Source organism: Chelonoidis abingdonii, chromosome 2 (assembly GCF_003597395.2).
Source record: "Chelonoidis abingdonii isolate Lonesome George chromosome 2, CheloAbing_2.0, whole genome shotgun sequence".
NCBI classification, from domain to species: domain Eukaryota; kingdom Metazoa; phylum Chordata; order Testudines; family Testudinidae; genus Chelonoidis; species Chelonoidis abingdonii.
The window spans coordinates 213,673,896-213,688,474 of record NC_133770.1 but is presented as its reverse complement, the minus strand read 5'-3'; the positions used below and the strand labels follow the sequence as shown (position 1 = coordinate 213,688,474).

General features: G+C 43.0%; 1 protein-coding gene across 2 annotated transcripts in view; it reads right to left on the bottom strand.

The window, feature by feature from the left end:
• MYOM1 (myomesin 1) overlaps positions 1 to 14,579 on the bottom strand; it is a 105,564-nt gene that overhangs the window by 59,859 nt on the left and 31,126 nt on the right. For both annotated transcript variants that reach the window (XM_075062950.1, XM_075062951.1), the window contains exons 6-10: positions 11,970 to 12,062; positions 7,925 to 8,013; positions 7,735 to 7,797; positions 6,597 to 6,761; positions 5,827 to 5,988 (exon numbers count right to left, since the gene is read on the bottom strand). In XM_075062950.1, coding sequence (XP_074919051.1) covers positions 5,827 to 5,988; positions 6,597 to 6,761; positions 7,735 to 7,797; positions 7,925 to 8,013; positions 11,970 to 12,062 — 572 coding nt within the window. The remainder of the gene's footprint in view (positions 1 to 5,826; positions 5,989 to 6,596; positions 6,762 to 7,734; positions 7,798 to 7,924; positions 8,014 to 11,969; positions 12,063 to 14,579) is intronic.

Below are 14,579 nucleotides of genomic sequence, written 5' to 3'. Positions count from 1 at the left end.
TCCCCGCCCCCAACCCCAGCAACAGCTGGGTAGACAGAGTGTTCCTCTTAAAAGGTATAGTTTTAGCCAGGCTGCCCCTGGAAACAATCATCTTCATGAAATGATTGTTTGCTAGACTACTGAACTTTGCAGGTGGGGAAGAAGACGTATTTTTTAAGGAGATACAACTCTATTTTAGATGGATGAACTGTGGTGGGTGATTTGGGAAGGATAACAGAAACATTGATGAATTCCATAAAAAGGTTGGATAAAATAAATAACCAGAAACCAATCCCAAACTCAGTCCAAGCCATTCTTTGAAATCTGAAAAATTCTGAATATATTTTTTGTTCAAAATGTGAATATAAATGGAAATTTCTTATTTCCTTTCTCATTTTCACCCCTTCCCCCCATCATCCTCCCTTCTTTGCTTGTTCTGGTTGGGCTTGGAAGAAAAGCTATTCTTATAGGATATTCAGTCCACTAGGGGGCAGGAATCACTGGGGCTGGCACAAGAAAATGTATTCTCTTGAGCTTTCCTGCCCAGTTTTTTAGATTGAAGACAGGGCCAGATAAATCTTTTGTGCCAAACATATTTGTGGGCCCCCATGGCGGCAATGAGGCATGGCACAGTGAGACAGGAGGAGTCAGTCCCCAGAGTGAAGGGCCGGTTGGGGACAAGTGGGTCCAGCCCAGCACGAGGGCACCATTTACAAACTGGCAGCCACCAGATTAACACTGGCCTGCCCAGCCCTGTGCTGCCAGTGCACCCCTTCTGTCCTCGGGGGCAGCTTGCGCCACATATCACACCGCCTCCCCACCCTGCCCCCTATGCCCAGTGCCCCCCTACCCAAAGACCCCTCCCAACAAGCTCCTATGTCCAATGTCCCCCTGCCCAGAGACCCCTCCCAACAGACCACCCCACAACAACTGCACAGCGCCTTGCAAACCACCACCACCCTGCCCAGTGTCCCCCCATCCACAGACCCCTCCATTGCCCCACCCACAGCCCGACCACAACTGCACAGCACCCCACATAGACTCCCCCACAGCCCAGTGTCACACCACACACAGACCTCTCCCACCTCCCACTGCCCAGCACCTCTCCACAAGCCCCCCTATGCCCAGCACCCCAAAACATACAAACCTTCCCCATTGTCCATGCCTCCCTCACAGACTCCCCACTGCCTACCATCCCAAAAGACACAAACCTCCTGCACCCAGCCACTGCCCAGTGCCTCTGCCCCCTCACTGCCCAGCACCCTGCCACAGGCCCCCAGAGACCCATTCCCCTGTGCTCTGCCCCCTGGCCACACTCACCAGCCCTGCTGGGAGGCGACTGTGTCTGTGGGGCTAAATCAGCAGTGCGGCCGGGGCCAGTCCCAGGGCAGGGATTGTTCCAGCCCCTTGGGAGCAGCACAATCAGCCGGGCCGGAACAGGAGTGGGATCTGTCCAGGCCAGGCTACCTCAGGACCCATTTGCCTGGCACAGCCCAGCCAATCTCCCCACACTACTCCCCCCACTGGCAGAGACCGCACCAACCTCTGCATTGGTCCCAGGCAGTTCAGCCCCCAGGAAGACAGGCGGTGCCCCACAGGTGGTGGATAGCAGAGATCTCTCGGAGCTGGAGCGCACCTGACCTGGTCGCACCCACCAGCCAGCAGTCCTGCCCAGCCCACATGGCAGAGCCCAGGTGCTGGGCAGCAAGCCCCCTAACAAGTGAGTGGGACTTGCTGGCTGGGAGCCGCTCAGACAGTAAGACCCGGACGCTGGACTGCCCTAGGCAAGGGGCCAGACTCAGCCATGTGGATGGGTTAGACAGTTCTGTAATGGGTCCCTTCCCAGTGTGGATCTGGTGCCCCAGTGCCTTTGATGCCATTGTAAACCTGGAACTGACTGAAGGGGTTTGATTCTGGTCTCACTTCCATTAGTGTGAATCAGGAGTAAAAACACTGAAGTCAACAGTGCAAATCCAGAATAAATTAGAAGACATTTAGGTACAAGGACTTCTGATAAGCAAGGATGCTTATCAAGAAAGACCCTTTGAGGTCTATCTATTACTACTTTAGACAGACTCATTCTGGAAAATAAACTGAAGAAGGGTATATATGTACTTCCTGTCAAATGTTTATTACAAGTCTGGGCCTATGTGTCAGAGGCGCCCTGATTTTGATTCTGTGGAGTCTGTTTTTAGGTAAATCTTATCAAAAACTTTAAATGCCGAAGTGTAGTGCTAGATATAGGGGACTAAAAATGTTTATGCAACTGTATCCTCATTTGTGGGACATGACTTGTTTGTGTAGCTGTATGTTTATCAGCATATTTGTGGGGAAAATAAACATTTTGTAACCTTTCCAAGAAGACTGCGTGACAAGTTTTCATACAAGAGGCATTGTTTCTTTCTGGATCAACATCAGTTTGTCCAATTACTCCTGGCATTTTCCCAGTCCTGTTGTGAGCTTCTTCACAGGACAAGGGCATGGGTTAGAGCTAGACAAAAAGGAGCCCCACACTTGAAGGAAAACGGTACATCTCTGCTAAGTAAACATTTTTACAGTCTATCTAGAATCAAAAGTTTTAAAACTGCTGGATCCCAGGGTATTATAACATTATTTATTATAAAGATCTTATTTACAATGTTTCCAACCCTTATTCTTTCTAGCTCCAAAATAACCACATGAAAAGATCATTCAGAACTCTAAATTAAAGCTTTGGAAAAGACCATATTACACTGTTTTTCCTTGCAGGTATTGTAGTATAATTTGGGAGATTTTGGAGCTATGCCACTGTTACTGAGCCTGGCTTCTATATGACTTTTTTCCTGTTCTATCACAGCATTGGTGTTATCTTTAAAAACTACTATTTACACAATAGATAATCCATTAAATATAATTCAGTAATAAGCATTATTAATAGCAATAATAGTAAATCTTCAATGTACATCTAGTGGTCAACATTTAAAGGCCTTTACTTGCCAATATTTACACATAGGGCCCTGCCAAATTCACAGCCATGAAAAACATGTCACAGACCATGAAATCTGGTCTCCCCCGTGAAATCTGGACTTTTGTGTACTTTTACCCTACCCTTCAGAGCTGGGCAGCTGGAGAGCAGCAGCTGCTGGCCAGGCGCCCAGCTCTGAAGGCAGCATGACCACCAGCAGCAGCGCAGAAATAAGGATGGCAATACTGCTGCCACCATACCATACCATACCACCCTTATCTCTGTGCTGCTGCTGGTGGGGGCACAGCCTTCAGAGCTAGGCGCCCAGCCAGCAGCCACCACTCTCTGGCACCGAGCTCTGAAGGCAGTGCACAGGGGCGGCTCTAGGCATTTTGCCACCCCAAGCGCAGCAGGAAGGCTGCCTTTGGCGGCTTGCCTGCGGAGGGTCCGCTGGTCCCGCGGCTTTGGCGAATCTCCCGCAGGCGTGCCACCAAAGGCAGCCTGCCTGCCGCCCTTGCGGTGACTGGCAGAGCACCCCCATTGGCTTGCCGCCCCAAGCACTCGCTCGGCGTGCTGGGGCCTGGAGCCGCCCCTGGCAGTGCAGAAGAAAGGGTGGCAATACCACTACCCCCCACAATAGCTTTCCACCCCTCTTTTTGGTCGGGACCCCCAGTTTGAGAAACAGCTGAGTCTTAAGGGCTTTATAATTTGCTGTTTTAAAAATACATATTCCCGGTTGTTACAACACTGTGAAATTTAAGATTTAAATATCTGAAATCATGAAATTCAAGACTTTTTAAATGCTATGATGATGGAATTTTCAAAAATGGACCTTGAATTGGGTAGGGCCCTACACACAGTGGTATCTGAGTACTACACTTCCTCTCCAATAGTTAGATTAGGAAATAACTATGGTAAAACTCCCACTGATTTCAGTAGGGTCAGGATTTCATGCCTACTGGTGACCAGTGTACAGTAGTACAGGAGGCTCACAAAACACTTCAGAAACTTTACTAATGCACTTAAAATAGGGGCCTGATCCTGCGCAGTGCTCTGCACCTCACAAGTTGGGGGCCTATAGATGGGAATTTCTATAAGGGTAACCACTTCAGAGTAAATATGGCAGCTGATAAACTGTATGTAGCATCATTACACAACTGTTTAGGACAGGAAGTGAAGTATGTATTATCCAATTGAAACTGTAGGAGGAATTTAAATAAGCAAGACTGTAATTCACCTAATCTGAATTTGCCAGGATACCAAAGCTACTTCCATACTCTTACAAAAAGTGCTATGTGACCTTTAATGGTCACAATTAGTTAAGACCTCAATTCTCTGTCTCATCCAAGAGATGAAATACACCACTACCCCAATATAACGCGGACATGGGGAGCCAAAAATCCCTACCACTATATAGGTGAAATGCTGTTATATCAGGGTAGCAGCAGCAGGGCTCCAGCGGTGATTTAAAGAGCTCCGGGCTCCGGCCGTGGGGAGCCCTGGGCCCTTTAAATCACCAGCCCAGCCCTGCTGCCACAGCCCTGTAGGTAGCAGTGAAAGGGCTCTGGCGGTGATTTAAAGAGCTCCATGCTCTGGCCACTGCAGGGAACCCAGGCCCTTTAAATCACCAGCCCAGCCCCGCTGCTGCAGCCCCGCGGTAGTGGCAGCAGGGCTCCAGCAGTGACTTAAAGGGCCTGGGGCTCCCAACAGCAGCCGGAGCCCCAGACCCTTTAAAGCACTGCCCAAGCCCTGCTGCTGGAACCCCAGAGTAGCGGGGGCAGGGCTCCAGTGGTGATTTAAAGGGCTCTGGGCTCCCCGCAGCAGCCGGAGCCCTGGACCCTTTAAAGCACCACCGGAGCCCGGCTGCTACCGTGCTATATGCGAACCCGTGTTATATCGGGTCACGTTATAGAGGGGTAGCGGTATACTAACAAAAATGATAATTTACGTATATACCAACACAACTTTTGATATGTCTGTTTTCCCATCTTTCTATTTTATTGTGAGGTCACAAACAAACCTTTTGATGGGTTCTTTCTACAATTTGTGAGTATGACTGCTTTAGTCATGATCTCCAGGCAGGCTGTAATCTGCATATCACCAGGTTCTGCTATATTTGGCAAAGTGGCGCCATTCTGGGCATGTTCACAGAGCCAAGAATTTCAAGAGCCTTTAGGATTAGCATTACACACTTCAGCTGCCTTCAGCAGCTGAGACAGATTTAGAAGCAGTGCATGGAGCAGTGAAATCTGATAATCAAGGCTCTTTTTAAAGGGACATTCTCTCTAAGAGAAAATCTACGAAGTTTATCAATGTACAAGAATATAAAACCAAGATAGACAGAAAACTAATCTTTTAGTGGGTTCTGAATTTTAAATAACTTCTACACTTTACTTGCCTCATAAACTTCCTAATGTACTTTAGCTTATTACACTGTGTGTTAAAGCGAGCCAAAGAGTTATTGCAGAGTATCTTGGTTAAAACAATCAGCTGTAGTTAGCAACAAAATGGCCAAAATAATATATTCATAATTTGTTACATGGGTTTCTCCTCTTTATCATTAGTGCTCATCACTGTCCACAGGCTATTTGCTCATCTGAATAATGGTGGTATCAGTAGGGTCCAAAGACCCTCAAGAACATTGCGGTGCCACCCAGGTATGAGGTATCTTATCAAGTTTTCCATATGACAATAATGGGAAATTATAATGCTAAACAACTGACATTTCTTCAATGTCACAGCATTTTGTCCGTCTTTATTAACAAGCTCTTTAAAAGTATCCCACAGTTTTCAATAATTACACTGTTTTCATTTGAAAAAAAGCTGAAATTAATGGGATTGATTTCTCCTCACTTTGTTTAGTTATCCTGCTTTCTTCATAGGGTAACATCACCAGACCTTACCTCGAACAAAGACATAAGCACTGTACTGTTCATAGTAGTCCCCCATGACCACACGAAGAGTGTAAAGACCTTCATCCTCCTTGTTAGCATGAGCAAGGGTTAACGTAGCCCGCTCCCCACTCCAGTGCATCTGGACCCATTTGGATGGTTTAATAAGAACACCTAGAGATTAGAGAGTTCTATAATAAGAGATGACTGAATTGAACCTATTCCTAAATACAATGAAACCTGTACAAGAGATCATCTGTATTATACAACTTCCTATCTTAAAAGAGAATCACAAAAGTATTTCTAATTCTTCTTTCATACCTATTTTACACTGACTTCAGTAATCTAACTCCATTAAGCAACTGATTTTTCTCAGTCTCTGGAGTGATCAGTTAAGAGAGGTTTCAACATATCAATGAATAACAAAAGTCACAAGCACTGAATGGCTAAACAGATACTAAAGCTGGTTGAAATGTTTGAGATTTAAAAAAATTGAATAGAAAAGGGAAAAATTCAAAGATATTTTCCCAAACTTTTCCTCTAATTTTTGACCAACTGTAGAGCTAATTGAAATTTTTTGCATTTCAAAATTTTGCCATTTTAATTAAAAAAGGGAAAATTTTGAAAAAAAAATTCATTAACATTTCCCTCTTGTTTTTATACTATATCTTACAGCTATAATATACCCTTATATTTCCTCTTTTCATTCTTCAATTGGATATGAAAGGGAATGAAGCTCTGTGTCAGACAAGTTTAAAATTCATTTTGTAATATGTGCTTACCATTCCTGTACCACTGGATCTCTGGGTGGAAGCGCTTAATGTCGGGATGAATGATAACTGTACAACCCAGACTCATTGTCTCTCCTTCTCTTCCAAAGGATACCTCAAACTTGTCAACAAAGTGGATTTCAAACTTGGAAGCATAGCCATGGGGGGTAACACCAACTGTGTAAAGAAAATTGTCTGATTATTTGATTTTTTTATCTTTTTGTAGTGATAAATGACAAAAACCAGCAAAAGCTACTGTATATAAATGGAACCTTCTATATTTTGATAGCAGATCCCTCACATTATTACTACATTGCCACAATAATAATAATAATAAAAACACCCCAAATCCCCCTTCTTTCAAATCTTCCAAATACAGAGCTCCCAGTGCCTTGCAAAAGCAGGTCCAATATACATTATTTGGTGAGTAGCATTGCTACAACTCCTCAAATTTCAATATACTTATGCAAAACTTTAAAGTAATTCTAAATATAAGGCCAGATCCTCAGCTGGTGTAAATCAGCATATCCCCATTGGTTTTGGTGGAGCTACTTGGATACCAGCTGAGGATCTGGTCCACTGATTACTTATATCTAGAATACTTAACTTCAGGTTCTGACTATTTGATCTCTATTGCTTGTCCTCATGAAATCATGAAATCACAGAAGTTAGAGATGAACAAGAACTATCAAGTCATCCAGTCCCTCCCATGAAGCCAATGCAAGACTGTCCTCTAATGTTTTATCCAGTCTAGTCTTACAGATTTCAAGGGATGAGGCTTCCACCTCTTTCTTTGATCTTTTATATTCCAGAGCTAAGTACAGTGCCAAAGGTATAAACACAAAGCATGTATCAGTGTCTATCTCACTATTCTATCAGATAAGTACCGTAAACAGTTGTAAAATAAACAAAAATTGCTGTGGACACCAAGAGATAACATCAGTTTATATCATACAAGGTCTGACTTTCAGAGGTGCTGAGCATCTGCTGCTCTCAATAACTTCAGCTGAAGTTGCAGCTGTTCAGAGCTTCTGAAAATCAGACCCATTTTGTTTCTAAACAATGCCACCAAATAATCTGCTTGGTTGTTTTGTCACAATGGCACAATTTTTAAAGGTTTAGGTCAGACAAACACATTTTTTGAACTTACAGCTGAGAGGCATGGTAACAGTTCCAGCATGAAAATAACTTTCATCAAACTCTCCCTTATATCCTATAAAAAAGAGAACAACTCTAGTCACTAATCATCTAGAAATAATCAGCACTTTGAGCCACGTAAACAGAATTTTTAATGTGCCCCCTCAAAGAAAAATCAAAGGAAATATGTCCTGCAAACCTACTCTTTACCACAAGGGAAGCATAAGCTGAAAGTTCTCCTTTAACATTCATGGCAGAAGCTCGATACTGAGCGGTGTCTTCAAAATCACATCTGAAATGATGCAAAAGATTAGGCAGGACACCTAGTACTCTTTGGCATTTCTAGGATCTATGCTTGATATCAAAACATCATTTTATAAACATTATTTTCACAAGTTAATGTAGCAAATGGTTACTCAGTGTTGATTTAAATGCTTTTCTCTCTCATTCAATTAACAAGGGGCCTAAACCTTAGTCAGGTAAAACTCCCATTGAAGTCAATATAAATTACACCTGATTAAACTTAGACTGTCATTTATTTAAATGGATTTTGAAGCAGGCCATGAGTGAGGAGTGCTGGACTGGGCATTATGAGATTTTTGAAAGCACAAGCCTCCTTTAGTCATTAACTAGAAGAAGTGAATTGGTCTTAAAAGTAGAATTTGCTTGAACCTTTATCCATTCTCCATAATGACTTGAACTTGAATGTTCATTATGCTTGGATTTGTTTGTACGATTTGCTTATCTCCCACCTTTATTCTCTTCAGCAACGAGCATGGGTGTGCTTTCTTACCTATAACTAAGGCTACGTTTTTGTGTATTTTTAGTAAAAGTAATGGAGATGTCCTGGGCAGTAAACTAAAATTCACGGCCCATGACCTGACCATGATTTTTACTATATGCCTCTGACTAAAATTTGGGGAGGTGGCAGTTCGGAGGGCACCTCAGGTGCTGGGGAGGGTGGCCCAGGGGGTGCAATGGGTGCTGGTGGAGCTGGGGAAGGCTCCTTACTTAGTTCCTGGAAGCAGCGACCTCCAGCTCCTAGCTCCGTGTGCTGCCTCTGCTCCACCCCAAGTCCCAGTTCTGCTGCTCCCATTGGTTGGGAACTGCGGCCAATGGGAGCTGTGGGGACGGTGCCTGCGGGTGGAGGCAGCACATGGAGCTAGGAGCTGAAGAAGCAAAGTTTCTGTTGCCCTTATGGGGAGCCCCCATCCCCTCAGGTAAACACCACCCCACACCCAACCCCCAGCTCTGAGCACTCCCCCACCCAACTCCTACTGCTGGGGTGGGGGAGCCTGAGACTGCCCCAGCAGCAGCCAGTGCAACTGGCCATAGGGCTGCCCAAGCTGCTCAGGCGGCTCCCAGGCCATCTGCATGGGCCGCTGCAGAAGACACAGAAAGTCACAGATTCCGTGACCTCTGTGACAAACACGGAGCCTTACCTATAACCTCTCATTAGATCCCCATTCCTCTTTCCCTTCTTCCTGCCCTTTAGTACGCCCTATTCCTTCCATGCAAACATCCAATTCATTCCCCAATTCACCCTTCACACAACTCTACTGATCATGTCCAAACACCTAATCATATTCCATTTGTTTAGTCCTTGTCTGTGCTGAATTCAAATGTCAAACTCTCTGCGACTCCGCTCTCCTGGCCGAGCGCGACAAAGCCCCGCCGCCCCATTCTCATGTCTGGAGCCCGCGCCGGAGCGCCGCAAGCCCCGCGCCTGGCTGGAGCTCTAGCTGGGAGAGCGAGGCCATGCCGTGCTCCCGCCGGCGCTTCTCTCAAAGGAGCGGGACCATGGAGCAGACGGCAGCCGGGACGGGTAAGTTTAAAAAAAAAAAAAATTAAAAAGGTGCCTAAGGTGCGGGGCCCTCTTAGGCGCGGGGTCCGATTCCCTGGCAGCAGGGGTCGTTGGAACAGGAACGGAATGACCCGTACCCTTCCGTCCCCTTCCCACAACCCACAGCGACAAAATGGGACTGCTCTGTGGGATAGCTGCCCACAATGCACCACTCACAACAGCGCTGCAACTGGTGCAAGTGTGGACACACTGCAGCGCTGGTCGCTGTCAGTGTGGACACACTGCAGCGCTGGCCGTACACAGCTGTATGAGCACAGCTGTAACTACCAGCGCTGCAAAACTGCCAGTGTAGCCACAGCCTCGGTCCCAGAGAGCACAAAGTAGAATTCAGTAGAGGCCAGAGGCCAGCAGAAACTCTTCCAGAGCTATTGGAAAGCAGCAGGGAGTTGAAAAGGATTCAGGAAATTAACAGACTGGTAGGGACAGGGAAGGGACTGAGTGGTTATTGAAGGGTCTGAGGCAGTGAAAGAGAGAAAAGTGGTCTTTATAGAGTTTCTTTGTTTCTTAATTCTTTAAACCTTTCCTCAGGCTCCTAATTAAATTTCCTAACTAAAATTGTACGTTGCCGACTATTTTTCTTCACAATACAACTTTACTACATGTAAGCACAGTTTTGTTTTGCCAGTCAAAGCATTTCAGTAAAGAATCTACGAAACTGTACTCTGAAAAGTTTTGGGATGCAATCCTGATGTCCTTACCTAGTATTTGGTTAGTACTCACTTAGCTACTTATTCCCCCTCCTCTCCATTTTTACTTAGTCCATACTCATGAACTCCCACTGATTTCAATGGAAACAAGATCAGGCCTTAGATTATTGTACAGAAGGGGCTTGAGTCTCCCCTCACTAGTCTTTACATCAATACAACACCATTTAACTAAACTGATTCACTCCTGATGTAATAAGAGAAGAATCAGATCCAATATTCCTTACAAATGGTTTGATACTGTGAAGTGCTGAATACTTTCAGCTTTCATCTGGAGGAGCTCAGCATCTTCCCAGATGTTGTACAGATGCCAAGGGAAGGTTCACTTTTATTCATTTGAACAAATTCTCTGAATTTCACCTGGTACGATGTGCAAGGAGTATGTGTGTGTTTCTTTATTTAATTAATGACATATTAATACTTTTCTCCATCATGTGGATATGGAAGAGTAAAGACAAACAAATAAAAAACCTTGCATAGATGTTGAAACAAGCTAGCTCAAGAAATAAGAAATAAAGCTGAATTAAATACATGAACAAGTTAAAACTGTTGGGAACATAATGTTGAAGAGATAAGTATTTCTAACTGGTATTGTTAGTAAATATTAAGTTTCTCCAGGACTCAAATCCAATCTACAGGAGGAATAATTATTTTAAAATGTCTTTTTGAAGTTCAGGATGAGAATCAATTAATAGAAGAAGTAGAAAAAAAATGTACTGATTATCATCCTTGGGATGTAGTCCATGTTATTATATCCCGCAGAGAGGTCTAATGTGAGACCTATGGGAACTGTTTGGTGAACTCTGTAATGTGAGAATCTTACTATGATGTCGAAATTTCACATTTGTATGCTCCAATCAGCACTTAGGCACGGTAAGTGGAGGGAGGGATAGCTCAGTGGTTTGAGCATTCGCCTGCTAAACCCAGAGTTGTAAATTCAATCCTTGAGGGGGCCACTGAGGGATCTGGGGCAAAAATTGGTCCTGCTAGTGAAGGCAGGGGGCTGGACTCAATGACATTTCAAGGTCCCTTCCAGTTCTAGGAGATAGGTATGTCTCCAATTATTATTTTATTATTTTTATTATAAAGTAGGCACTTGAATGTTGAAGGCAGAACTGATCACTCAAGGAGCCTCACATTACAAAGAGGTCTCCATGTTTCAATATTTCTTGAATACAGGCAACTGCAAAAATTTCCCAATTTGGATGAGGAATATTGCTAAAACTCTTCCTGTTCTGCATGGGTGGCACCCAATACTGTTCTTTTCTGTAAGACTAACACCCAAGATTTGTATTTGAAAATAGAGCTAAATAAATCATCAAATATTGTTCTTGTCACAACTGTAAGCCTGGACAATATTATTTATCATGTTTCTACTATAAATGGGAAGAGAAGAAGGTGGCAGATGTATCAAAAGTAGCCCAAGTATTTGTGACTCAACTATAAATTGAACTACAATCCAGCTATAACTCACTTAGGAAGACTGCTTATCCTTGATAGATGAGAATCAGAGCTTCTTACATTTTTAGGAGACACTATTCTGCTCAACTGTACCAATTTTGTAGCTCTTATCCCTCAACTCCCAAGAGACACACACACACACAAACACACACACAAGGCAGTTGTAAATCAACAGTAACATTTTTACTGAAATCATTTAATTATCTGGTACTCCCTTACTTGTTAATCTCCAGTGAGTGCATCCCATATCGACTTTCAATGATATACTTGCCAGGGTGAGTATGCACATTGATGGGCACATTGTTTTTGTACCTATGGAACAACAAAAACAAGATATAGTAATCTGAACTGTAAATCATTTACAATGAAAGGGCAAATGCTTGGTGTTTGGGTTACAATCAATATCATATTATTAAAGAGTAGCGGAGCCACAAGTGAGATATTTCAGACTTCTATATATCAATGACAATAATAACTCTGTGGCTCCCTATACCACCATATATTCAGTCTAAAGCCTAGATGACACTTAAAACTTACATTACCAATCTATGTTGGTATAACCCCCAGGTAGACACAGTTATACCCACAAAAAAGCCCTTTTTCCAGTATAGCTTATTTTATTTGGGAAACCAGTATAATAGTGTTCACTTTTGAAACAGATCAAGCCAAAGCTATCGCTGCTAATCAACCCTTACATTGAAAGCTGCCTTTCAAGTCTTCCTACTGTTGGGAATAACAGACATTACTCACATCAGCAAATTTATGGCCACAGGGCTAAGTGCGGGGTTTTCAAAAATGCTTAAGTGAGTTAACATCACAAGTCCCATTAACTTTCAGTCTGATCATCCTCTCAGTGCAAAGTCTAAAGAGATGGGTTTGGTGCAAGGGTATTCCACAGGGATGGGGGGTGAAGAAATCCTATCCCTCAGATTGTGCATGACACCAGAGTTGTTTGATAGGCACTATTGCCCTGCTATTCTGGTATCCTGTCTTACAGGGAACAATGGTCAGAAAATCTACATAACAGTGGAGCCAACTGCCACCACTTCTTCCCTGGACTAGTCAGTGGTGCTCCCCAGCTGCATTGCGTGGGGATGTGCAGGGAGTCTATGCAGAATTTATCTCTGACCACGTGCACTGCTCCCCCGACAATAACACACAAAACAAGGGACTTAATCCAGCAAGCTATCAAACACTGTGACAGGGTTCTGAGCACCCACTGAAGTTTGTAGGAATTGAGGTCATTCAGTGCTCAGCACTGTGCAGGATCAAACCCTAAATGAATTATATCAGTTTTTAGAATCCTTGCACTCCTTTTCTTTTCATGATCATGTTAATGAAAAATAAATGATTACATTTTTGGCAGGTTTATATTCATCTGCCTCACACTTTTGAAGGACCACTTGTTATTTCTGGAAAGTCAAATAAATTCCAGAACAGCCACATTGTTAGTAAATGTTGGATTGCAACCAGCCCATTATCATTATGCACTAATAACTTTTACTTTCTACCGCAAGTCCCAAATATCCTTGGTTTTTCATATCTTCTTTCCAATGGAGCCAATAAAACTGCACCAGTTAAAGAACCTGCATTACACTTTAAGGATTTCTAGAATGAAAGCCCCTGAAGCTTTTTAATTTGTCACCCATGGCATTCAAAAATTCTTCATTGTTCACATAATGAACAACGGCTTGGCATATGTGAATGGCATTTGGTTAACAAATGCTGAATTAATGTTATCAGATACAGTTCAGTGCTCTTCTTATGCCTGAGCAAACCCCCCTGCAGTAAGGGCTCTGAATTCATTCTTTCCATTGGTAACTAAGCACAAAATACAGACTCTTTGAAGTAAAATAATGTACTAATTTCCACTACCCAAATTTAATTCAAGAGCCAGTTTGTCCTTGCATGCATGTTGGATACTCTCATTGACTTACATGAGAGGCAAGGGCATATATCTGAAAGCTTCATTTAGCGCAAAATAAATATGTCAATCTTTTGGAATAATTTAAAGATGGATCTGAGCTGAAGTTAAAAAGGGTTCAAATCTGGTGTTTTGGTTTGGATCCATCTTATAGGGCTGGGCTCCAGCTACGAATTTTGATCCAAAACTGGATGTTTTCCTATGTTCGAAATGAGTCAGATCTGAAATACCAGTTTTAGATTATCTTTTGAATAAATGCAACTAAAATATTAAATTTGTACACAACTGAAACAATTTGTCCGCAGAGCACTTGATCTGAATTCAGACTTCCATTAACTTCAGTGGTTTTGGATCAGGCCCCTAGGTAAATTTTTGGTAGTGAGCTATTTATCTAAAAGCACAATGCTAAGGAAATATAGATAGTAAATAAAATGACAAGTACAGCAGAGTTCCTGTAGGATACTAAATAATTCAGGCAGCAGACCCAAACATTTGTTTAATATTTAAAGTACTGATATGAGAGCAGGTTTCAGAGTGGTAGTCGTGTTAGTCTTTATCAGTTTTTCTAATGCCTCCACAAATGCAGTTTCAGTTCTAGTTTATAGATACTTTAATGCTTAGTACTGAACATAAATTAATTTTCTGTCAGCTCTTAGCTGTAAATATTTATGGCTTGATAGACACAATCTCAAAGTATTGTATAAGATAAAAACAAGTATAAAATTCCATTTAAAGTCTGAAAAAACACCAGTACGTCCCCATCTAATTGTCTCAACAACTTGATTGTACTTCTGTATAGCCCAGGCCAGATTAAAAAAAAGAGACAGAAAGGCTCCACAGCTCAGCACTAATTAAACATAAATTAAATTCCAGTCAGGAAAGAGACTAATCCAAGAGACTTAGAC